The sequence below is a fragment of the Lepisosteus oculatus genome, chromosome 5 (assembly GCF_040954835.1).
Source record: "Lepisosteus oculatus isolate fLepOcu1 chromosome 5, fLepOcu1.hap2, whole genome shotgun sequence".
Classification (NCBI taxonomy): domain Eukaryota; kingdom Metazoa; phylum Chordata; class Actinopteri; order Semionotiformes; family Lepisosteidae; genus Lepisosteus; species Lepisosteus oculatus.
In genome coordinates this window covers 15,330,699-15,356,867 of record NC_090700.1, presented here as the reverse complement: position 1 = coordinate 15,356,867, position 26,169 = coordinate 15,330,699, and the positions used below count along the sequence as shown (strand labels likewise).

Below are 26,169 nucleotides of genomic sequence, written 5' to 3'. Positions count from 1 at the left end.
TCACTAAAAAGGGTCATGCTGAACAGTGTGTACTGAACAGTATACTGTGCTTCCAAAACCAACAATAAAATATACTTCATTCCTAATCCAGATTATACCAAAAAATAAACACAATTAACAAAAGACTATATAAACAACCCCCTTTTAAACTATAGTATATGAAAGATTAAGAAAAAAGTGTAGTTTTCATACAATTTTAAGCTGTAACCTAGTTTCTCAAAGTCAAGTTCTTCAAGTTAATGTTTATACTTGAATAATGAATATTTATGTTATTAGGCCACATCTGTCATTTTGAAATAAAGTACAAATCTTAGTTATGGTTCCTTTAAAGTTTTTCTTTAATAAACAGTGGAAACTTCCCTTGAAGAGCTTGGTTTTGGGAAAACAGGTCTCATATATGCTCAGACATCCTGCTTACACTCTAAATCCTAGAAGTGAGCACTGAGACATAGGGTTGCTTCATTTACATCGACAATACTTTGATAAATAAGGGGAAACTAAGACCTCATAAGCAAACATCTTAATCTTAGTGCTTGGTAATAACAGAGTATTGTATACTGGTTAAGGACAAGGGCCTTGTAACATATTTAAAACACCATCACTTCTCTTAGTCTTCCATTAGAGGTGATTATTTCTGAATATCTGTAATGGAGCAAACATTGAATTTCAAAGCCCCATAAATCACGTCCTTCATAGCTCACCAATGACAGACTATTCATCAGTGCAGCAATCTGTACGAATAATTAGCTCCCTTGACTTCCACACTCTACTTACCAATTGTACACCATGACAAAAAACGCGGAAGCCAAGCGTCACGGAAAGCAGACAAAATTTATTAGTCACATCGCCCATCAATCACTGAAATGGATTTCAAACTGCATTTTAAAAGCTAATTTTCCAACGCTGATAACGAAAACTATCAGTAAAGGGTACGTGGCCACTTTTATTTATTGCCGCCCTTAGCTCCTAAAGTGCTTTGTGATAAATGTGGAAAAAAATCTGAACATGTTACTGTGCATTTAAATATTTTTTCTTCAGCTGCTGTTCTTCTTGTTTGCTTTGCAGAATGGAATTCCACACTTCCCTCTGTAGGGAGATTTATAAGCAATATCTCTGATTAATTTTACAAAAGCAGAAACATTTAACAGCATGAGCCAAAATAAAATAAGGATAATTTAGAAGAGATTTCATAAAATTTCTGGGAAAAAATCAAAACATCGCAATAGCTTTTGGATTTGACTATCAATACAGTGGACAGATTGACATAGTGGAATTATTAAAATACAAATGTGGACCTAATGAGAAATCCTTTAATTTATGTAGGGGAGATTTTGTTAAAGAGATTACACAGGTGATATAGCAGTCACAATATTTATGAAGCCCATATCATTCAGCCCATGCACTGTAAAACTGAGACCAAAAGACATAGGGTATTCAGGTCAGACCTACTATGTCTCCACATGCTACATGGAAATATTTATTAGCACTGAATTTAAAAAAGAAGATGAATTTACAGCTCAGTGCTGACTCTTTTTAGTAGAATGGCTGACATCTGACTGCAAACACTTGTTTAACACTAGACTTTGTGTCAGCACCAGTCAACAAAGCTCACCGCACTCAGACAGCTATTCATTCCCGTACAAATGAAATATTTAAGCATTTTATTATGCCTTCTCTTCAACAGCTGCGCTCCACTAAGCACACCAAGGTCATTTTTTAAAGAATACAAATGATCAGATTGATGAATTATTAAGTCACAAAAGCATCTGTGTGGACCCCAGCACTGTATACCATCCTTGGGGCCAAAGCCCTTCCAGTTTCACAGGGCCAGGCATTCAAAGTGCAGTAGCACAGCCCAGACATCAAACTTCTCACAAGGTCATAACGCAGCTTTTTCTATGTCAATGTCTTGGCCAGACTCCAGGACAAGTTCATTTAAAAAGAGCCAATGCAACACAAAGCACACGAGGCCCAGCTACTGGAAAAAGCTTGGACTCTGCTTCTGTCAGCCTCTACCAAGTAAATGATTAAGCTTTTTCTCACAAGTCTGAAGTCTTACTTAACCAAGCTGGCAGCTTTCACAGCTGACTACTGCTTTCCTCAAATCAAAAGTGTGGTATAGCAGCAGTGCTCTTCAAATTCCCTCAATCTGCAAATCTAGGAATTCACTATTCCTCCCCCTAAGAAGTAACACATGACTACTTAGAGAACAGTTTCAGAAATGTAAATAATTTTATGTGTAATGAACCTACATGATACCTCAGGTCTTTTTAATGTGATTAACACTCTTCTTCCTCTGGTTTCCAAAAGCCATGACATTGTGCCAAATGTGAGACACCTCGTCAAACAGTGCCAGTTGTAGTCAACATCCTCCTTATGTTTCAAGGAAAACTTATTCTTAAAGAGTTGCTGTTACCAATGCTTTCCTCAGTAAAGTTTTTTTTTTTAAATCCAGTTTCCAAACCTTTCCACTGGAGGGCTTTATTAAGCAACTAATTGATGACTATAAATCAATTACAAAACACAAAAGAATCTGAGTGTAAAAACCATAATTTATCTAATTCCACTCAAAGATCATTTTTACTGAGAAACCATTTTCTGAAGCTTTGTTAATAAAATCATGCTACTAAAATCCCCGCAATTTAATAATTCATACACAGGAGAGAGGAGCTCCCTCTTTGACAAAGCACATCCTTTCACCGAGGTAAGATTGAATCGAGTATAATAAGACCTGCCTTGTGATTACAGTTTAATTAATGTAGATTTTCACTGCACTCCATAAATCCTAGATTTCAAGAAAGCACTCTATAAAGGAAAAAAGAAAAACCCTAATCACCGAATAACTTCAATGCACTTCGTGCAGTAGCCTGACTTGACAGACATTTCTTAGTATAACTTTTCTATTGCAAACAAACCGGAAACAACATTTAAACACTAATCCTTTTTCAAAATAGAAAGCAGGCGGATGGTCTCATTTTATACAATTTATGGAGACAGTATCCATCAAAGACTGCAAGTGTTTTCATTAACACACTGTTAAAAGGAATCATTGCGGTAAATACTTCTACAGCTTTGGTATCACTGTAAGAAATGAGATGATGCGTGGTAACGTGCAGTGTAAATCGTAAACTTTCTCCAAAAAGTTAAAACGTATTCATTCTGTCAATACATTCCAGGTATGGAAAACAAACAACCTTAGTGATGTCAACATATTTTTGATTCAATTAATCAAAGCAATCTTTTCTTGTATAAAAGCAGTCACTTATGCATCGACAGATATCATAACACGACAAACCTTTTAGTCTAACTACCAAATGCAATATGTTTAAGTAACATCCAATTTGTCCAAAGAAAGACTGCATTATCTTTTCTTAGACTGCTAAAAAAAGAAGAATTCAATAAAGCATCATTATATTCCCTTTAAATGGTTCCATTACAGGATTCTGTAACAACAGCCTAATCTCTGGATAATTATAATAAATGTCTGTAATCAAAGCAGGAACTATTTAAAAAGGGTAAAGGGCTGTTTTTCATCAACGTCATTGTAGCCCTATGATCTTTTCAACATCCAGCTCTCTCCCAGACCACCTCCTGGAAGGGGAAGTAACGCAAGTCTAAGCGGCTCAGCAGAGAATGTTGTGTTTCCATGAAACAGCCCCAGAGTATAACACAACACAAACTCCCATTTTAATAAACCTAAGGAAACATCTGTTTTTACTGCTTGGTGGGTCAAAAAATCCACATATATACTCAATGCTGAGAAATTACATAATGCGTACTACATCTCCATTCTCTGTTGCTCTACTCTACATTCGTACACACGAACAAAAGATGTTAAGACAGCTAAATAGTTGGAACATCTCAATCCACAAATTGTTTTTTTTTTCTCCCATTAGGGCCGCATTTCTGCATAGTCTGTAATCTGGTCACCATTACAAAAGATATACAAGTCTTAAAGGAAGCAAAATGTTGAAGGAAATGCATTGATACATCTCAGAAATGAACCTGAAATGTCTATAAAAAGGGACTTTAAACAAAGGAATTACGTGTTCCCAAGAAAACGATTTGTAACCCTATCCACATTGGTTGTACAGTATCATGGTATCCAGATGGCAATCTACCTCTGTTTTTGTGCTATGGATTAATGATCATTAAATATAGTGTGGAGCAATGTATTTTACCTTTTCTAAAACATATTCAATTCCAATTTCTTTGGAATTCTATGACTTACCTTAATTCTTTAATATAATCTTTGTTTATTAAATCAATACAGTGAGCTTCAATATCCATTATACAGTACATCCATAATTGCCTTGAAACATCTTAGAAAGATGTGACATGCATGCAATTTCATTTGAAAAAATGAGCTCACAGATCAAATATAAAAGGAAAAAAGACAATTTTTGGTAATATATGGAAGGATCCTGAAGACCTTAGCTTTGGTACAGAAGAGATGTTCTGCACTGTTTTTCAAGGCTAATACAATGTCAGTCTTAAAAACATCTCAAATAACAAATCATAACATTTTCATTCTGGTGGTAAGAAAAACTAATTTTACACTGTGAGAACTATTTCCAGTAAAACTTGGAAAATATGTGAGCCTGGCATGTGGCCATGTTAAAGAGCAACACTCAGTGAAAAAGAAGAGGCATGTGATACTAAACTCTAGCATTGCCAAAGCCCAGAATCAAAGTGCACAGCTCACAACAGCAACATTTGACACGCACTATAGGCTATAAATAAAATCAGGACAATGATTCAATTTATTTTTTTGCCTTCAACCAAAGATACTCATCTTTACAAGCAATGTTACCAGCCTGTGTAGCCGTAGGATTTAAAAAAAAATTCAACTTTCAACACAAATCCGCTTATTTCCTACTGTGCTATTGTTCAAAACTTAACACAGACCAGTTTTTATGCCTAATAAGCAAACATTGATCTCCAGTAAAACGTGACCAGAAGCCTGATAAAATTACGGGAAATGACTGTATGTGATCAGTATGGCTTTCATCTGCATTCTCTCCCCCCACCCTTCCGAAAACCCGACATTGATTTTACTGTTCAGCTGTGAACAGAGAGAGGCCAGCTGTGACAAGGCAACGCACCAGAACTAGATTAGGGTCAAAACTCAGGCAGACAAGGAGCCTAACCTGTCCTCAATGAGGGCAATGAAGAAATAACCTCCATATGCAGCAATGACCAGCAGAGAAAAACTCAGGGACTGTAAGAAAGAGGAGCACTGGAAAAAAAAGACTAATTTAAATAGACTGCTTCACAGGCAGGAACCAACCTTTTTCTCTGAGAATTCCCACAAGTGTAAAAGGTAAAATTTATGACAGAACACTGCAAGGCTAGATTCCCTTTGCGTAGCCTTTCACATTTATTTAGCGGAGCACAATCCTCGAAAATGACCTTTATGCAATTCTTTCCAGGCTGTCGTGAAATGATCTAAAACCTATTGCCAGTTTACCGTTTGAATAATATTATTTAACAAAGGGCTTGTGCCCTTGGGTCATTTTTATAGCTTTGCCACCACAGCTGTGTAGATTTTAATGGTATTTTCCACCTTTTATCTTAAAAGAAAGACCACACTGGAAAGAAGGGGGAGGTTAATTTTAGATTCTGTTAACACTGGACAATAAAAATGTCCATACTCCTCTCTGAGGTTCTCTTGCTGTTTCTTAATGCTCTTAGTCATGCCCAGTGCAAATAAAAGTTAGTTCAGACAGGGCCAGTTAGCAAAGCTTTCCATTCCTTTTGTTTAGAACATCTGAATGCAGGGGAAATAGCATAAAAAACCATTACTATCACCAACAGCGTGAAGCACTACACAAACTTTGCAATATACAATATACAACATATTGATCCCACATTCCACAATATCACAGCGAAAGGCACAATGCAAAAAGATGATAAAGAAATAAATTGTACCCAAGTGTGCACAGCATGTTAGTGATTGTAATAGTGTAATAAATAATAAACAGAATTGATTATACTGGGTTAAAGCAGAAACGTGTGCCAGTGGATTATTACGTCTGCAATAACTTTCATGCAAAGCAGAGGCTTGTGCAGTTCAGACCTTGATCTTTGATTAAGACATTTCACATGCATTTGTGCAGCTGATGCAGAAAAGTTCCCTTTTCTCAAAGTCTTAGCTTGTTGCCTTGAGTTCTCTCAACATTCACATTATAATGAGAATTTAATATGCTCCTCTTTATTTAGGTTATGCTGAAGTGTTTGCATTACAGAATTTAACTTCTTTAATGCATGCAGTCTATCATAGGTATAATTCAGATCTGCTTTTCAGTGGCTATTTCAAAGCAAAATTAAAATAAATCTCTTAAATTTTTACACTCAACATGGGTAAACTATGTCTAGACAAATTATGTGGCTTCCAAAGCGACAATTGTCTGAATTAACCTTTCTCTGGGGATAATTAGCACAGGCAACAAGGTTAAAAATACCCCAAGGGAAGAGCATTTTGCAGGTCAAGAACAAATGGGAAAGCAAGCAATGAAAAGGTAGAACAAAAGAATGTCTTTTCTTGCCTAGTATGCATACATAAATTGAGATACTTCACAAGATACAGTATACACACAGCAAATTCAGTTCAAATACTTGCAGCAAATCTTTAGTTGAACATATTCATGGTTTTGTAAATCCCAGAATTAATGCATGAACATTTTTGGATTATGGTCATACTGTATATTACATTTAAATTAAAGTATTCTAGTTTTTATATCCTCAAAGTGAATTATTATAGAAAACTACCAGAATTAAAACAGGAACTTTTTCCCTTATGGAACAGAAATACATTTCCACATAGCCTTGATTTAAAAAAAATATTATTTTTAATATTATGTTTTTCTCAAGTAACAGAACACGTCTGGATGATGGTTTTAGAACATTCCATACATTTACTGTCCACTTATTTGCTTTACTCTTACTGTAAATCTGCTTTTCTAGAAAGAAACCTGTACAATTAATGTGTTTGCAGTGTGCACTGGCAGTTCATAAAGCAAGCTGTCCAGTCGAAATGTGTCAAGACATATGAAGCACTCAGGTCTCCAGGGGCTCAGCGTGACACAGACAACCAAACAGGCAGCTGAGAGGTGACCAAAACAGCAGGCTAACAGAATACAGATAGCCTGAATTGGAGTGTTTTCAAACCACAAACTCCCACTCACTGTATCTGACATAGTACTTAGCCCTTCGGAGTTTCTTAGAAAAGAAAAAAGAGGATATTTCAGTACGTATAATAAAACTGTTTTTCTTTGAGACAAATGCTTCTCATTTGCCATTTCCTTTTTCCACTGTTAAGGTTTCTCTTCTGAGGCATCTCAATGTGGAATACATGAAATTAATGATACAACTTCAGTTACATCATTTACTAATCATAAAAGGTTTCTATGTTTTTATCATTTCAAACGAATTCCTTATACTCAAAGCATAACAAGTATCATGCAATCATACAATCCCCACCTCTGTATATTCAAATGATCAAATTATCAGACACATATGCATATAGTGTGCACAAACATAAAAGCTCCATACACAAAAATAAAAAGATCCTTTATTGTGATCTTTCACAGAAGGTCAGATTCTGAGCATGGCCAAATCAATTAGACCAATTAAATCATTGGAAAGAAGGTATCACTGGGGCCAGATTAACAGTGACAACAATAATGCAAAGCATGACTTGATGGTTAGTGAAAGGGACAATGCTATACTAAGCTATGTGCAATCAGGGCAAATGATGGGCTAAAGACAACAGGGAGCACTTTGATGCAGTCGTCCAGCCCTTTAACTGATTGGACTCATTAAATAAAATATATTATATAAAAATAAATGGGCATGCTCTACCTCAACCTTCAGGAGATTACCTATCTAATGCATGGCTGATTTAGTGAACATGACAAAAATCTCCTTGAAAGAATGTGAACACAGATATAATTTGTTGAAGGTGCTGCCTATTAAAAAGAGACTTCTCAGCTAAACTCTCCTCTTAAGCTAAAACTGCACCTCAGCACATACTTGATACCCCTGCATGAAAACCTTTAGATCTACAGACCTAGAGTCCCCATTTCCTAACAGGCTGGTATTAGAATTGATAACCCTTTCAAACAAGATTGGAGGAAGCGTGTTTCAGTGGGGGCTGTGTGACTGAAGGGTTCATTCCATCACAAAGTTATTATCCTGGGCCAGATTGTTACCATTTATCACAGATGAAAGATGAAACTCACTGTTAGTCAAGGGAAACGGCTATTCGAATGCTTCCACACAGATCAATACCCGCTACATTTTTCTCCAGCAAAAAGTAATTATACAACAGAAAACTTCACAATCAATAACTAGTCAGGTTGAGTTAAGGCCTGCCACACAGTCCTCAACTTAACAGCTCTTTGTCAGCTGTCGATGAGACACTTTTTACATAAACGCTGATGTTTTAAAACAAAGGAATTGTTGTGTGCTTTCCTTGTCCTGCCTGTTTTGTTTAAGATAGGAGCTCTACAAAGAGTAATCAGTACATAAATATAGCTGATTAGCAAAACAGTGTCAGTCAAGGAAAGAAGGCATGACAGAAATTCTGGAAATGAAACTCTATAGAAATCGAAACGAAAGGCGGCTTATTCAAAATAATTAAGGTCTGAAAGGAAAGGTTCCCTCGTGCCATGGGCTAGCCCTGGTTTCAGAGCTTTTAACTCCCTAGAGTTAGAAACCTTAAAACATTAATTTATTAAATGTAAATAATACCAATTCAAGCCAACTAAACAATTGGCTGCAAAAGTAAAAGTATGCTTGAGAGTTTTTGCTTGTGCTTCGATGTTCACTACCTCAGAACATTGCATCACCGGCTGAGGATACTTCCACCTCTCCTGCAGCTCTTGGCTTTTCTTGAAGGTCAGCTGCTTCAAGCAGTGAAGCAGCTCAGTGGCTCCTTAGCCTTTGAGGACTAATGCAATGTGATTCCGATAAGGTATTGTGGCTGCAGAAGGCAGACAGTAGGAAACAGAATGCACTCCCTAGAATGAAATCATAGCTTCTGTAGCTGGAGGGGCTGCTCTTGTACCAGGAAATGCACTTTCAGGGTTTGTGTACTTCAAACATACTTGTGCTTCACTGCATGTGTTGAGTCACATTAAGCGATATCTCAATTCATTACTCCTTTGACAATGTTATGGATAAGAATGCACTGTGACCTGATGCAGGAAAAAATGCACTACATTGCATAGCTACACAAACACACAGTATAAATACAATTGTGTGTAATACAACTAAAAAGAAAGCTCTATGATTATGCTTATCCCTATATTACAAGCTTTAATCACAGCAAAAATACATAAAACGCACCAAAATTAGTTCAGCAGAAGAGGAAAAAAAAATGCATTTTGTGTAAATTTGTTCTGCCTCTGAGGAAATATCATCTGAGTTACATTCATTTTCTTTTTGGTGAGGAAAACAGTTCTGTGCTGTGTTGGGAGTAAAGATCAACACTGTTCTTTCATTAACAGGACGAAGGAGGGCATTAACTTGAAAATGATTGCAGAGGCTCCAAACCGTACACAATTTAAAATGCTTCTGTGTTTTGCAGCTTTATAAATTATTCTCAAATTAATTCAAATGCCACATCTGACATCTCCTTCCTTGTGGCAGTGCTGAACTTTAGAACCCATTGAAAGAGGTCACCTAGGGAGGGGGAGGAAGGGCACAAAAATCACCCCTTTAGTATAAAAAAATCTGACATCCAATTTTCAACTTGATTTATCAGTGGAAAGCTAAAATTGATAGTATGCCATTACTGGGTAGTGAGGTGTCCAGGAGAGCGTTTTCAAAGCCTTTCGTTTTGATTTAGCTGTACAGATCAATACGAACCTATACTGTTTCAATTTTAAAAATATTGATTTTCTAATGCCAACTCAATACTGGGACATTCATCATCACGGAAGCATAAAGTATGATCAAACAGACATCCTTTCAGGGGGATTTGGATATCTGTTAATTGTTTAAGCAACCAGTGAGCGCTGGAACTCATATAGTTGTGAAAAATCATACTTCTTTCATAGTCTTTTTAAAAAATGTTACTATTTTCTTTGTTTCAAAATAATAAATTATGTGAAAGCAGCAGGGGACACTGGTGTTATTAGGTGTATTAAACTAGAGCTCTAAACTGTTCAATCAGGTTGCAGGAGGTCTTCAATTACATGGTTATTATCTTGATTTTAACAGTCAAAATATTTTTCCAAGTTCTTGGTTCTTAACCCTTCGACAGACGTGGACAAAGAGATGAAAAACAGAGACACTGAATGTTTCAGCCCCCATGCTAAAACCAACAGACCAATTGTTGTAATTGTCCACACCAAATAACACCCAGTCACAAAGGTGGCCAGAGCATCCTTTAAAATACGGCAAGAGCCTGAACACAGCAAAGATAGCAACACGCAAATATAATAGACAGCTACTTCAAAATGCTGCAGGGCTTTATATTTTACAAGAGCAGCATAAATGGAAAAGTTAATGTAGCATTGAATAAGACTAAGCTGCTCGACTGCAACACTGCCTTGAGCTCATGAACATATTGCATCATTTTTCTTTTCCAGCAGGTTACCATTAAAATTTGAAGTTGGAAATTTTGCTGTATAATTTACAATGCATCGTGGCTCAATAACCTTTTGTTTCGATGCAAATTTAATGCTGTTCAGATGTTTTCTATAAATATTTGAATAAGTAAATTTGGTGGCAGGAATTCAATCCAATATATTGTATTTGGTCAAACAACATTTATACTTTTGTTTTTTTAAAAATAAATACATTTTTTACTCTTGTGTACCTGCTCAGCAGGCAATAAAAACCGATTAGTAATACAGCAATGGAAGTGAATGCACTGCATTTCAAACCTTTTGAAAAACTCTTAAAATAATCTTAAAGGAAAAAATCTGATTTTGCTTTGTTTTCTACACGTGATAAGATAAAAGCTGAAGCTGCACCAGACAATATCAATGGAGGAATTCTATTTGTGTCTCTGTTAATGTCAATTACAGTATAATGTGTCACTTTTTATGACATTTAATAGAGAAATTCTGAATAATACTGCTATTGGTAATTGCTTCCATATGTTGTACATAGAGATTTTCATCTCACTATACTTTCATATAGGAGAGGATCTACTTCATCTGCCACTGTAATGTGGCACCTATTACACAGGAGATCAGGTAAAGTGAGAATCACTTCCCCAGCTGAACTAAGATGGATTTTAAGAATGATTAGACTGACCAACCGAAAGCTGAATTTATCATTGACACCATGCTTACAAACAGTACCACGGGACCTTTAATTACCAAGTGTCAGAGCAAGAATACTTGTAGCTAGCCTCAAAGCCAGGGCAAACTCTTGTAAAAATGTAAACTACCTTGTTTTCTAAATCTATTTTCTTAAATATATGGAAAAAAAAATTCTGCATATGGAAGCCATATGGTGTAGACTGTGAAACTAGTAAAGGTTCACCAATTGTTCTTATAGGACAACCACAATGCAAATAAGTCCAACCTGCTTCATCTACAGGTTTCAGACCTACACTTCAAGGAGGAAAGAAAAATTCTAATAAAAATTGAACCATTACCTCCTGAATAAAACTCAATTTTGGCAGTACAAACTGCATTCTGTCTCCACTGGAATCTATTAATATACATTACACTTATGAATGGGAAATTGAATATAATCTAGTCCCCTTGAGCTCAAAGACTTGAACCCCCAATGATTAATGAGTGACCAAGTTCCAGAGGTGGCTATGCATGACATGATCGCCATCATGTTCACAGATGAGATGGTAACTTTTCCATTATTTTGGTAAAGGTCTGTCTTGGTCTAATTTGTCCATAAAAAGTTCCAAGACTCTCTCCTGGCTTATGTCTGCACTTCTGAGCAAATTATGAAGCATGGTGTAGGTACTGACATAGCCTGAGCATGCACTGCTGTCTCTGGTACTGACTCACCTGTCTGTGGTGATGTAACAAATGATGATTGCCACAAAATGAATTTGATGTTTACAGAAATATTTGGCTTGCTTATGTAGATGAATAACTCCCATACTTATTGGGTAGCACTTTGTTATGCAGCAGGACAATGACACAAAACATCCATTCAATGCAACCCCAGAGTTAAAAGAAAGAAAGGGGAAGACCGGCTATATCAATCTACAGATTTAAATCCAATTTAGAAAGCACTTCACATGTCAAAGAAACAAAAATCAGACCACATCAATAACAGACATCTCAAAGTGGCTTCAGCATGAGTTTGGATGCTTGGCATAGTATATCAAATAATTATACAAAGAGAGTGATGAGCTCAATGCATCGCAGACTTCATGCAGTGCAGGGATATGCAACCAAATACTTACTTTTACATGTTGATATTTACTTATAGGAAATGTGTTCCAATATTTATGGTCACTGAAAATCATTGAATTGAACACAAAGTTTGTTCATGTTCTAATATGCCCAAAAGTATGCATGGAATTACCCAAAATAAACCATATTAATTTGTACTTGTAATTCAAAATAATCTTATACTGTAGGTGCACATAACAATGACATGAATTTTAAAGCACAAATATCAGTTTTGACTTTGCTATCCCAACATGTTTGAAAAGTACTGCGTCTAAGGAAAGATACAAGCATCAAAAAGAAAATATCGTAAGCATTCACCCTTGTTAATCCAACATGCTGCACTTCATGGAACAAACCCTCTTCATTCCCAATTACATCTAATTATTCCATGACATAATAGTGGCCTTAGAGTTCAGCAGCTCTCTGGGATTTGGGACAAGGATTGTTCATTGATGGTCCAGCAGCCAGCATTTCTGCAACTCAAACAATCTGGGGACTCGGCAGCTCATCTACATTATTTAAGGACCCAGAGGGAACATTACAGGACAGCAGCAATGTCAAGGTCATCGGATTAAGCCAGTAGAGATGACAGAAAAACAAGCTTTTTCTGTATACCCATGGAAAGGTTGTGCTCTGTTACTTAAGATGCCATAAATATAAATAGATCTCTTTTTTCCTCTCAGCCTCTTGGTGACTGATGTCTTCAAAATGTGGCACACTGGGGCTTTGGGGATTCACAGTCCAGCAAGGTGACCAAGGCTGGCTAGAAAAATCATTTACAAAATGGTAACCACAATTTTCATAAAGCACTAAAGGATCCCTAATGGTTAGGCACACAGTCGATCCTGGCAGATGTTTTGTCTGAAATCTGCTTATGGAGAAGATTTATGAATGATCTGCATTTCGAATGGACTTCCCTGTCTATCAGCAAGTCTGCTGTGATTTAAATTTCCATGGGGATTCACATATGAACTTCTTCCTATGTGTGATGACCCCGATTTATTTTCTGAGAAAACCAAAGTAGATATTGGATCACATTTAAAAGAGAAGTTGATTTCAATTCCCTGGCTGCTCTTTTTTACCAACAATTTTCTAAATTGCCATGAGTATTTTCTCAATCTTTGAAACAAAGATTTTCTTAAACCTTCTGGCATTATTCCTACAAAAACAGTATATTTAAAACAGACTTGGGTGATCGGACATATTCTACATTGAAGCAACTTTGATTACCTTTCACTAAAGTTAAAATGTAAAGAGCAGCCATAGAAGCCTACAAACTAGATGCTACTTTTACTTACTATGTTAATCAGATTTTCCAGATCTTTTGTAATCTGACAGAAAAATAAAAATAGTAACTACAGAAACCATGATCCAACACACACACACATTATTGTTGTTTGATTCTCTAAACTATTATATGTGCCTAGAAGTATTATTTTACTACCTGTGTTTAAAAGCCTTTTTTTAAAAAAACAAGACTTTGACACCATGAACCTGGTCTTCTGTGTGGCCCAGCTTTAACACTGATAAAAACCAGATAACAATGGATGGCTAACAGTCAACTTCAAAGGAGTGCTTCAGGCAGACGATGAACAGGCTGCATATATAGTACTATCAGCATATTTTTCAAAATGACTGATGCAACTCACTTTCCCTTTTTAATACAAGACTGTGTGCATCATGGTGCAATGGTATATTTGAATGCATGGAACATATAACAAAGTGCAAAACAGTTTCACTTTACATCCTTTTCAGGCCTTACACATAAGAAAACACTGCAAATGCCTTTTGATCTCTCAGTAATTCTAAGTTTCAAAATACTGATATATGCAAATAACCCATGTACAGTACAGTGGGAGAAATCATTTTAAAAATTCCTAAATTAATCTAGAAATTCATTATACACAAAAAGAAAAAATACTTCACAAAATACACAGTGTTATGCTCTATTCTCATATTTTAAAACATATCAGCCACTTAGTTTAAACATGCTCAAGAAACAACATTTGGACATTTACTGAGACAACCTTAAACATTCATCAATTTCCCTACGGGATTAATAAAGTATTATCTATCTAAAGCTGTTTAGGAGATTGTCTCACTTTAACACCAATAAAGTATGACAGATAATACCTACTGAACACTTAGAGTATATGTAATATTTGTTTTACTTTTTTTATGTAGGGGTTAAATCTTAAGTAAAACAAAAATAAACCATTGGTATTTTTATTGGCATTTTTAAAAAGCAATACAGTAGGTTCTCTATATTAGTCAGTATCTGTAGAGATTACAAAATGTGTTTGTAAAATCCTTGAAAGAATGTGTTTTCTCTAACAGAACAATTTCAAATATCGCATGTTACTGGCTTCAGGAGTTTCTCACTGTTTAATTGGCAATTCTAACTGCTCAATGAATATGTTACAAAGAACAAAACATTCAATTTTTGAAAAAAAAAATATGCCATGAAGAAGAAGAAATCAAGGCCTCCTTATTGATTCTAAAACTAAAGAGAAATATCTAAATTCTGCAAATGTGCAATATGATCCAAGATATACAATTTAAAATTTCTGCATTTTAAAATTATTTATTTTGGAGATAATCATGTAATAGATTTTGAACTTTTTAGATCACCAGTCTTTTTTCCCCGTTGTGAGGATAATACAGGTGGATTTTCAAAGCCTTTGAGAAAAATAAACCTAAATCTCTTTTTAATGGAAAATTGGGAAATGGCAGTTTTAATTCAGAAATGTCGTTTTTAACCTTAAAAAGGCACTGTACTCGTTTAGAAATACACAACATTTGTAAGAGAAATGTTAGTTTAAAACAAAAGCAGTGTTCAATAAATTATGTCCTTCAGATGCTATAACATTACCTTGACATTCCCATGTGTGAGAGTATGGTAGTGAGTCTGGATACCAGTATAGAGAAATAACCCAATAGCTCTAAGACACCCCAATAATGACCATCAAAGCAGCCAATCAGCAGTCTCCTGGGGCTTAAGCCATTTTGTACAGTAATTGAGTTTGCTGACCTGGAGCATGACCTGACTGGATACCAGGAAAATTACATCTAATGACAACCGCCCTCATGTCCAGAACCACAACGCATGAGGGAAGGTTAAATTTCCAAAAGGGAATCCAATATCACTCCTCATCCCTTACCTCTGGGATAGCGTCCCCCAGGCTCCGTGCTTGTTGGTCAGAATATTGAGGATCTTCTGTTTCAGCTGGTTGGCGGTCACATGGTCCCTGTGTTTGGCAGCACTAATGAGATGATCACACATCTTCTCCTCTTCCTTCCTGTCAGCAGCATACTGAGCACAGTTTGACTGCCAATGAGAGAAACACCCACTGAGACACCAGGTCCATCACCCGAACACCACTAATCAGGTTCATATCGAGCACCCATTACACCAAAACCTAAACCCACAAAATACAAAACTTTGTACTGAAAACAAGCAACAATTTGTCATAAAACTTTAATATTGGAGTTTCTATATGATTACTTTTTTGTTATAATGTTAATGTATACAGTTTAAAAATGGGATTACCGCAAGGTACTTAATTTGATAGAACCTAAACTTCTTTTTTATTACCATCTACATATTTATAAGCATATTTTTTTAAAATCTCACTACTATGTCTTGTTGGTTGACATTGAGTCTAAAGAGTTCCTCCCTTAACATCAGAATGTTTTCAAATGCCAACAATAAGCATACAGTATTGGCAAAAGTAAATCCCTTCACATGAAAATCAAAATACAAAGTTATTCTGTACTAGTGTTTGCTTAGAATAGATGGGCAACATTTCACTGTCAAGTACTTCAGCTACAGTACAGTATGTTTGCAGGTTTTGGCAATCTGAAGCATTTCTGAAGAAATCCTTGCACAGCAGAGGGAGTTAGCTCATCAAGAACCTGGTGTATGATGCCAAGATTAAAGGATACTGTATGTTCTTTTTTGGGGAACAAGGGCAACATTGATAAATAAGTGCAGATTCAAAAGCTTGATTGGCTTCACATTGCTCACTACATTGAGGAAACTGGTCTAACTGCACTCCCTGAGGAAATCAGTCTTTGTAAATTGTTTAATCTTTCAGATATTCCCTGATCATTGAATGCACAGTCTACATTTAATGATGGATTTGATTGGTCTATAAAATATCACAAGCATAGCCCAGGTAGGCAGATCTCTGCACTCCAAGACACTCCAATGTGTAAATAGTTTTTATGGCCACTCTACAAGAAAGCCAATGTTCTTTCAACACAAAACAGCAAGAGTTTCTATTCAATATACAAATGTGTACAGTCTTTATTTATTGGAGGTTTTGACTGGCAATTAAGCCCTGGTTTTCTATTAAATAGTGCAAATTGTTATTAAATAGTGAAAAGACATGATGGTGCTTCAAATCCATTGAATTTTAGAACTCTTTTATTACACCCCTCAGTGCAATTCAGTACTGAATATAAAAGTTTCACAATTCATTTCACAATGACATTGTACACATTGTAAACAACTAAGAAAATAAGCATGCTATACATAGTGTATATTTGTATGTTTTATTTTTGCATTAAGAAGCACTGGAGAATAAAAGACATATTAATATTCAAGAGAGCTTTAATGCACTCGAATATTTCAAGAAAATGGTCCCATTTTAAATTATAGTATGGACTCCTTAGAACCACCACATTAAAATGCAATCATGTTAATGAAGCTCATTTATTATCAAAATATCCCCATTTACCAATATGCATATGTTGGGTAAATCAATTTCTTTTTAATAAAACCATAACAAATGTCATTCCATTCTTTATCAGAAGCGGCATATTCCTGGTAAGGCTTGTAGAAAACTGAAGCTTATTCCAGATAAAGAGGACACTAGCAGTGACTGCACCTTGGATGGAACTCTAGTTCACTGCAAGGAACATGCTCACAGGACAATTTACAGACACCAATCATCCTAGCCAGCATGAAGCCAGAGGAAACCCTCTGTGCAGGCTTTTCACAGAACTGAACCCAGCTACCAAGGTGTGTGAAACAGCAATACTAAGAGCCACACCACCAGACAGTCCACAAATATACATCTATAGACATTTTTTCCAAGGGTCTTAGCTAAAGAAAAATATTACCATTAGTGTATTAACAGTTTTTTCACATTTGACTTTTACTGGCATTTTAAAAATTGCTCTAAACCAAACAATTAGATGGCAACTATTTACAACGGTAAAGGTTACAAAAAATCTTCAAATGTTACTTTTCAAAGTGTAACTGAAAAAGACTGCACAAGCTAATGCCAGACTAAAAGTAATCTTGCGTGGCACATTTTACTTTATCTTTCTGACTAAAATAAGATTGTCTTACCATGCTGCCTTTGGGGAATTTTGCTAATATTCAAAATCTAATTTGCTAACAGAAGCTGAAAGTTAATTGAATTTCCTGTTTTATATTTGAATTCTGTCAGATATTATACCTCCACATATTCTTCAAATGGCAGATAACTCAATCTCCCGTTGTCATCTCAAGTTACCATGTGACGCACTGACAAATATCAAATGTTATTTATCACTTAAATTATATGAAGCCTCACCCTGACACCAACTTAATTGTAAATATATCTTATCTGCCTTTCAAATCTTCAATCTAAAGGCTTTGTAATAAAGCAGCAGCAATCCCCATATGAAAAGTGCCTGCTGTCTGCCCTGACAAACTGAAGTGAGGGTTATGTATATTTCCTTGTGACAAGCCATATCTTGGCGTCTCCTAGTTTATCTGGGAGGTCAAGGATCCCAAGAAATAGTATATCAAGCTGCTAGTTAAAGAAGGCTGCTTGCCCAAGATAAGAACCTCATCAGTTCTTGCGTTTAAGCTCCTGTGTGCTATTCAAGAAACTTGCCAGTAGCGCAGAAAACCCAGGCTGACTTCGAGGTAATATATCATGGCTGTACTGGCTTTGACCCAAACTTTCTACTCCCTTTGCAAAACAGACATTAAGGTTACCCTGTATGTGTCAAACTGTTTCATTGTTTAATTAAAGAGCTATTTTAATTCACTGTATCTCGTGTTTGTACTCTCTAACATATGTGATTAAAGGTATAAACAAACTATATAATTTGAGCTTCTGTTTCAAGGCAGTACAATATCTCCCTAATCTAACTAGGGAGCTACTAAGGAGCTAAGGTTTAAGGGCTTTTGCTGCTATTTTTTAATTTAGTAATGATGCATTCTGGACAAAGTCTTGGAATAGCAGGAAAGTGAGCCTTTCACATGGACACTTATGGTTTTGAGTCATTGCTTTACTTGCAAGACGTAAATTATCTGATTTTTAGAGATTAAAATAGCATCATAGTCAATGAAACACAGTTTTTGAGAAGAAATAGATTCAAACAGGGGTTCAAAGTTATCCACATTTGCTGAGACAGAAAGATTTAAATGGCATTTGACTTACTGCATTACTGCCACCTCATTACATTTCCGGTTACAAAATCTTTATGCTCGATATATTTATTATATGCTAATAAGAAAACAATTAATTCCCTAAAGTAATGCCAGGATTGATGTGTATTTAATGAACACTGATATTTTCAATACAATGTTCCCTGAAGCAATTCAACAGAAATTAATTTACTTGTTTCCTTAGATGAGAACACTTAGTAGATTTGAAGGACTGCATTCCAATCTCCACAATCATTTTTGAAACAGACTTAAACTGATTTGCAATGGAAAGGATGTAACACGCACTGACACTTTGAATTTTCCACTTCATTCTTAGATTTTTGTTTCTTTTTTTAAAGCATGAATCTAAAAAGGCCAACCTTGTTGTCCTACATGATGGAAAATAAGTTTAGCATTTGCCTTAAGAAACAACATCTCACAGGAATAAGTATATAAAAAACTGCCATTACCTAAAATATAAAAAAATCTGGTTCTTTGCTTTTATTGAGCTTGATGCCTTGTTTCAGGGACTGAATCAAAGGTGATGTCCATTGTGCCATCTTCTTGAGTCAGAGAATTACTATATCTCTTACCCTCTTACCAAGTCAGATCCCCACAGTAAAGGCTATATGGTCCCTAACAGCATCAGGAGGCTGGTTCTACATGGTGGATGACTGGTGACTGAAAGCAGAATTGTTTTTTTTTTTTTTTACAGCAGAGTTGACCGGTTCCAGCCTACCTCAAACTCAGCATGCTTGTGCACGTCTTCAGCCCTCTGCCTGTTGAGTATGAACTCAGCCTCATTCGCCACACGCACTATGTGGTCTTTCATTGCGTGACACAGGAGTCTGAAATAACATTCAATAAGCATTTAAAGACAGAGCATGTTTGGTAAACATACAGGTGATCTACAATTCTTGGTGCTGAATCTTACAATTAGAATCTTACAGTTAGAACTAAAGTTATGTTTCAACACACCAAACACTTTACCTCACTCCCTCCTTCCATTGGAGTGAAAAACCAAATCTGTATATAAACAGTACATTAGCCATACATTACTATAAAATTAAGTGCCAGCAAAAAACAATTAAAAAAAGCTCTTTCATATATACTAATTCAGAAAGGCTACAAATATTAAATATATTGTATACTAATTACTCATAAAAAAGGTTTGCCTGGTCTGAGTCTAATAGCATTAGCAACTACAGGCATTTTTCCTAGAGTGGCTACATGCTGCAAACTCTAAGATAGACAGGCACCCACAGCCTGCTGCAAAACTCCAACATATGTTAATATTTAATTAAGAAAGCATCGTCAGCTATTAGTATCCTGAAAGTTTTTACCCTATACTGTATGTGTCCTGGAAACTTGACAAGAGAGAACACTCAACAATCTAGAACAGTCAGAAAAAGACAAACATTTGTTGGATGTTCATATCCATCATAATATATATATATACTGTATTATACTGTTAGTATGTGTGTGCAAATGTAACAAATGGTATTTATACAGGCTGTAACACAAGGACAAGTGAAAGGATGGATGTTTTTGTACGCTCATTATACAAACCTGAAGAAGGTTCCAAAGCTAAAACATTGTGTGTTTCACTTTCTCCTTCAGTATGGAATTAACCTCTGCTTATTATAGTACTTGTATACAAACCACATAGTATGTATTCTGTACTGAAACATCTAAATTACATAATATCCTAGGTTCTTATTTTTTATTCTTTTTTTAACTGTAAATGACATAAAACATTACTTCAAAGAGTAAAAATCTAATTTAATAGGTCCTTAAAGACAACACATGAAGTGATATTAAAAACAAGTACACTGTATATAGTTTTCAGTTTTGGAAATGCCTATCCAAAAACAATACACATTTTAATTATAAAATACTGTAACAAAGTGGAAATATGTTGTTAAAATCATTCTTGAAATTCTGCACAAAGGCTGTGTACACAATAGGATGTGTTACCAAGAGAAAAACATGCAGTTTATCTATTCGTGTCTTTAATTGACACATAACAAACATCCTTTGTTTGCATTATTTCAAATTTATGTGCACTAATGACAGCACCGTTCCAACAATTAAGAAACAAATGGGCATTGTTATAGCAATAAATGCATCTGCAAGGCAAAAAGACGAAGGTCTCAAGCCTTCCCCACTGACCACAGTGCTGAATACTTAATATCTCACAGCTGACTGCTACTGCGTTCCTTTGTAAAAATTAAAAGTTCTCACTTGGTTGATTCCAAAGATTCCCCTTTTCCCTTGAATGATATTTAAATTTCAATTTTTAATAACTGAAATCACAACTGCTATTGTGTAGAGATTATATGCTATTTTATACATCATTAACCCTGCTTTGTTTTAATTACAGTGGAGCTTTGTTGTCTCCCTGCAAATGATCCAGTTTATAATTTCAAGCCATCCCTGAGAGGGCTTTAATCCAGAAGCACATTCATCAACTGTTTATGTCTCGTTAATTGTTGACAAGCACAGAATTACATTCCTGGAAAAAAAGGGTTTTGTTCACCTTCATCTTGTCAGTTGAAAGTGGGACAAATTATATGCAATATTTTATCCAGCTACAATAACATATATAAAGTATTTGACTGATAGACAAGACGTTTATGACCGGTATTACAGGACAGAAATACAGTTCTCGTACCTGCAAATTATTATCTTTTAATGTTATATTTATTGCTGCATGCACATTTCATTTGTACAAACAAAACCTAATCCTGTTAGATGTAAGTAAACACTAGTTAAGATGCATTTAACACGGTACACCTCATTTATTTTCTTAATTTCTTTATGACTGAAAACATCAGAAGCAGTCTCCCTTGATCTGTGTTCCCAAGAATCCAGTATCAGGGGCTTACATTTTTTGTCTTGAGGTATTCTTTAATTTTTACACTCCCCCTCCTCTCCAAAATTAAGAAGGACAACTGAATGTTGACAATAGTTATTATTTTGAGTTCAGTTCAGTTTCAAATGACTCAAAGAGGATTTATTTTAGAAATACAAAAAAAGAAAAGCATGAAGGTCATCACAATTTGAAAGAAATAAACTACGGAGTTGTACTTCTTTGAGAGTATGTGGCAGGGCCATGATAATGCACCAAAAATGGAAACTGTGACTAATTGTATCCTCTCATGAACCACAGGCAGTAGCCCAAACATAAAGTCATCGTGAGGCTCATATCGCACAATTTCACCAAGATTAAGACCGCATATACTGTATATGAAATATACAGGCTCAGTATGTACTGTTATGGTGTGAGTGATGAATATGCAATCTGTATTATCAGTGAGTTTCTCTAGCCCTGTGATATATTCAGTGCAGTACCCTGGACAGCACCGAGTGCCCTTGCTGATTCAGTTCCTTTGTGCTGGAGATAATGTAGCAAATGTAACAGGCACAGCACATCATAACAGATGGAGCAGCAGATGGGTATACAGACTGAGCCCTCCATATCCCCAGTATAAAACATCCTCACTGAGCTATAATGCGGTGACACCAAATCTGACATAAACCTTGTGAAACCTTATTGTTCTTTAAGTTAGTTTTCCAAAGCATTTAGAACATTTATTTACAGAGCTTCTTCAGAACAATGATCCAAATCAAAAATGTTTATTAAAATTTAAAAAAAGGTAATCGATATGTGTTAATTCTACTCCTGCGTAAGCACCCAACTCAGAAAATGAACACCTTCATTCTCACAACATTTTTGTAAATATGTTTCTACATAGGCACAGGTCATGCACTATTCTGGTGTATCTACTGGGTGTAACTCATATTAGGTGAACAACAAAACTGGTCACTGTGAAACACATAAATCAGTAGCTTATATGACTTGTTTTTTCATTTTGTTACACTGGCACCTTTGTTTGCATGCAGTCTGCATCCTTGATAAGCTTTTTTTTCCAGCTCCAGTATAGCGAAAAAGATCAAGTGAAACCAAGATGATGGCACATTCAGTGAGTGAGACTTGAAATAACAGTTACACATTAATGCTAAAAACTTTCCTTAACAGGATGCTATTGATTATCTGAACACAGCTGGAGTAATTACCTTCCTTCGTTGATCAGTTCAATAAAGGCCAGTCCTGCATTCTTCTGAATTGAGTTCTGCCATTCCTGAAAGAGAGGAGAGTATGATTATTTTTCATCTGTGTTTTAGTCAAAGACACTGTACATTTCTCTTGGCTTTATTCTGCATTTCTGCACATATACATATTAATAGAATGTATTACAATAAAAGCAGATCATGCTTAAATGAAAATAAGTGAAAAAGCAATATAAAGTAAGCTAAAGATAGCTAATTTTCAGGAAAAGCCAATAAAGTAGCAATTATATTCCAATCATTCTCTACCTACTCAAAATGGACAAAACAAAAACTGATTTAAGAGAGTATCTTTTTTTTATAAATTTAAACACAGCTAGCTTTTTTACTGTAATCCGATCTACAGAACCACAGAAATTACAGAAATTAAAACTGTCACATTCAGTTGCAAAGGAAATACGTTTGACCAGTGACAATTTAATAGTTAATTATTCACATTAAGAAGGGCAGAGCCAAGGTCCAAAATACTTTTTTTTTTCCTGAAGCATTTCAAACATGGCACCCTGTGTCCTGTTCTTCCCTTTTTCTTTTCTGAAAGGTCAGTAAACACTGGAGAAATGCAATTACAGAATGTAACTGTATCCTCTGCCTTAAATACAGCCATTTCCTATATCCCATACAGTGACAGATTACCGACAGTCACATCAGAAGTAGTCAGCCGCAAACATCTAGAAACTAAAAGCCCAAGGACACAGAATAAGTTCTTTTTGAACAGTGGATCTGGAAGTGATTAAAAGGTACTTTAGGAATACAGCTTTTACTGTGGGAACTCAGTCTCCCCTCCAAGGTGAATGGGGCTAAAATGAAAGAGGAAGCCCCAGCTCAAGAGCAACATGGGTATAGTTCCCTGTATTAACATTCAGCCAAATTCTCTTACACATCAACAGAATATAAAACCCCTAGACGTGGAATGCATCCTTAAAGCAAGAAAAAAATCTTTGCCAAATGCATTAACTTCCTGCTTGCTTCCAGCTGCAGCCAGAGATATGCCTTCTGTGATTTAATACGAGTTATCACTTTGAATTGCTGAACATAAACTTTTCATAAGACTGCTAAACCAGAAGCAGAATTTAATTTGTTCAAAACGCAATGTTGCAAATGGAACTAGGTGTATTAGACCTGTCATGTGTTTGTTGTAATCCAGCGTTTCCAGACTGTTAGCATGCTCAGTGGCCGCGTAAAATGCTGATCAGTAGAAAATCTGGAAGTGAATATGTACTAATGAGTTTTACTTTATGTCAACCAACACAAAGGCTGTGAAACAATATATGAGGAGCAGAAAAAACAGCTTGTTGTGCCATGAAATCATGTTTAATTGGGTTCTGAATTTTCATGAACTGTGTGAGTATTCAGTCAAATGGTGTGGACTTTTTTCTATGTTTCAAGTTCGGTTGATTAGTGACATTTTACATATTTTACATATTTCTTTTCATCTAAAATGCTGTATATATACACACTGTATATTAAAACTATTTTTACAGTTTAGTACAGCATACAGTCGAAAGACTTTCACCTGCAAGCATTCATCCAATACAGGGTCACAGAGGAACCCCAGGGTTTTTTCCCCAAAGTCAGTAAACCTACCGGTTAGACTGGTAGGTTCACTGGTACTGTTGGAGGAAACCATAGCACCAGGAGAAAACCCATGCAAACTCGGAGTGAACATACAAACTGCATGCAGACAGAATCCTAGGTCTGGAATTGAACCCAGAGCCCTAGTGCTGTGAGGTAGTAATACCAACCTCTGTGCCACTGGGCCGTGCCTGCAAATATCTCCAACTGTAATTCTTATTAAAGAATTCAATATTCACTTTAAGACAAAAAAATTAAATTGACAAAAATGCTTTACATTCAACTGTACATATTTGTTACAAAAAGAAATAAAGATTTGACCAGAATCCATATACAGTATATATACTGCGCAGACCATATCATATTTACACAGATGGGTAAGCACAATTGCCAGGTTATACTTGACCTAAACTGTCTATCTGCATAACAATCAACACTGCAAATGTTGATGATCATAAATGTATCCGTCCTGGGGTTTATGTCAGGAGTATAGGGGGTATTTACCATAAACATTTTAAGTAACATAAGTGGCAATGGATACCTTATACTCTTATATGCTACCTTATTTATCAACTAAACGTCTGGGAGTAAAAATGTGAGGTCTTATCCCCTTAGACAAGTAGGCGGTCCAGCTGAGGTTCATGTGGCAGTAGACATTGAAGCTGATCTTCACATTCATAACATAGATGTTTAATCATTGGCTTATCAGATGGAAAAGCAAATTATGGCATGTATTAAATTCTAAACACTAAACATACTGTACAGACTAGCCATAAATAGTATGTATATGATATGAAGCTGGACAGAACTGACACATCTTTGAAAGATCTGAACAACATTGACTATAGAACAGGAAAAACACAACCCTGTAGCCTGGTCATGTCAGATTTCAACTAAGCAAGGATGGGCTGACCTAGTTAGTACTGGGACAGATATCTCAGAAAAACTAGTTTATTGACCCAAACACGTGGTCATTAACGAACACCTACAGCTCCTAATGGATTAGGGGAGTTAATGTCAATGTAATTTACTAAATTCCACTTTAGGCTTGCACAATCTGGCCTACCTAAATTTCACCCTTCAACAGATGAACTACCTTTTCCTGATCTGCTGTGTATAATTGGGCTGCTGGTGCAAAACAGCTGCAGTGCATTAACCAAATGCAAACAATTATTAATAATTATTTCTGATTACTGCACCCATCTCTATGCTTATTTATCTACTGACAGTATGTCTTACACAACCAGAGTCAATCATTAGATGATAAGTCATTAATTTTCCTATCCAATACTCAGAATTTTTATGTCTTCAATTATTTCTCCCTGGTGAGGAACTTTGTATCCTGTGACTATGACCACACAAATAAAAAGACTTCTTACTTTTTAAGGATTCTACAGTCTGTATAGACCCTTATTTTACCTGGTAGGTTACTCAAGAACACTCTAGCTCTGTAAAATATATAACTAAATTTAAATACAGAAATAACATGCACATAAATTTGTGAAATTATTTGTGAAATGGTGCACGAATATGGAAGTGTTCATGCTGTTTCAAATATAAATCTGTTGAAAAATCTTGTAAAGGAGACACTACCTTGGTACTATCGGTCCATCTGTGAGCCAAATGTTCAGTCACCCCTTCTCTTTGTTACAG

At 35.7% G+C, this 26,169-nt stretch overlaps 1 protein-coding gene across 18 annotated transcripts in view; it reads right to left on the bottom strand.

Annotated features, from left to right (window-relative positions):
* nbeaa (neurobeachin a) overlaps positions 1-26,169 on the bottom strand; it is a 354,854-nt gene that overhangs the window by 124,497 nt on the left and 204,188 nt on the right. For all 18 annotated transcript variants that reach the window (XM_015341879.2, XM_069190158.1, XM_069190159.1 and 15 more), the window contains 3 exons: positions 22,894-22,958; positions 19,553-19,661; positions 15,545-15,711 (listed from right to left, as the gene is read on the bottom strand). In XM_015341879.2, coding sequence (XP_015197365.1) covers positions 15,545-15,711; positions 19,553-19,661; positions 22,894-22,958 — 341 coding nt within the window. The remainder of the gene's footprint in view (positions 1-15,544; positions 15,712-19,552; positions 19,662-22,893; positions 22,959-26,169) is intronic.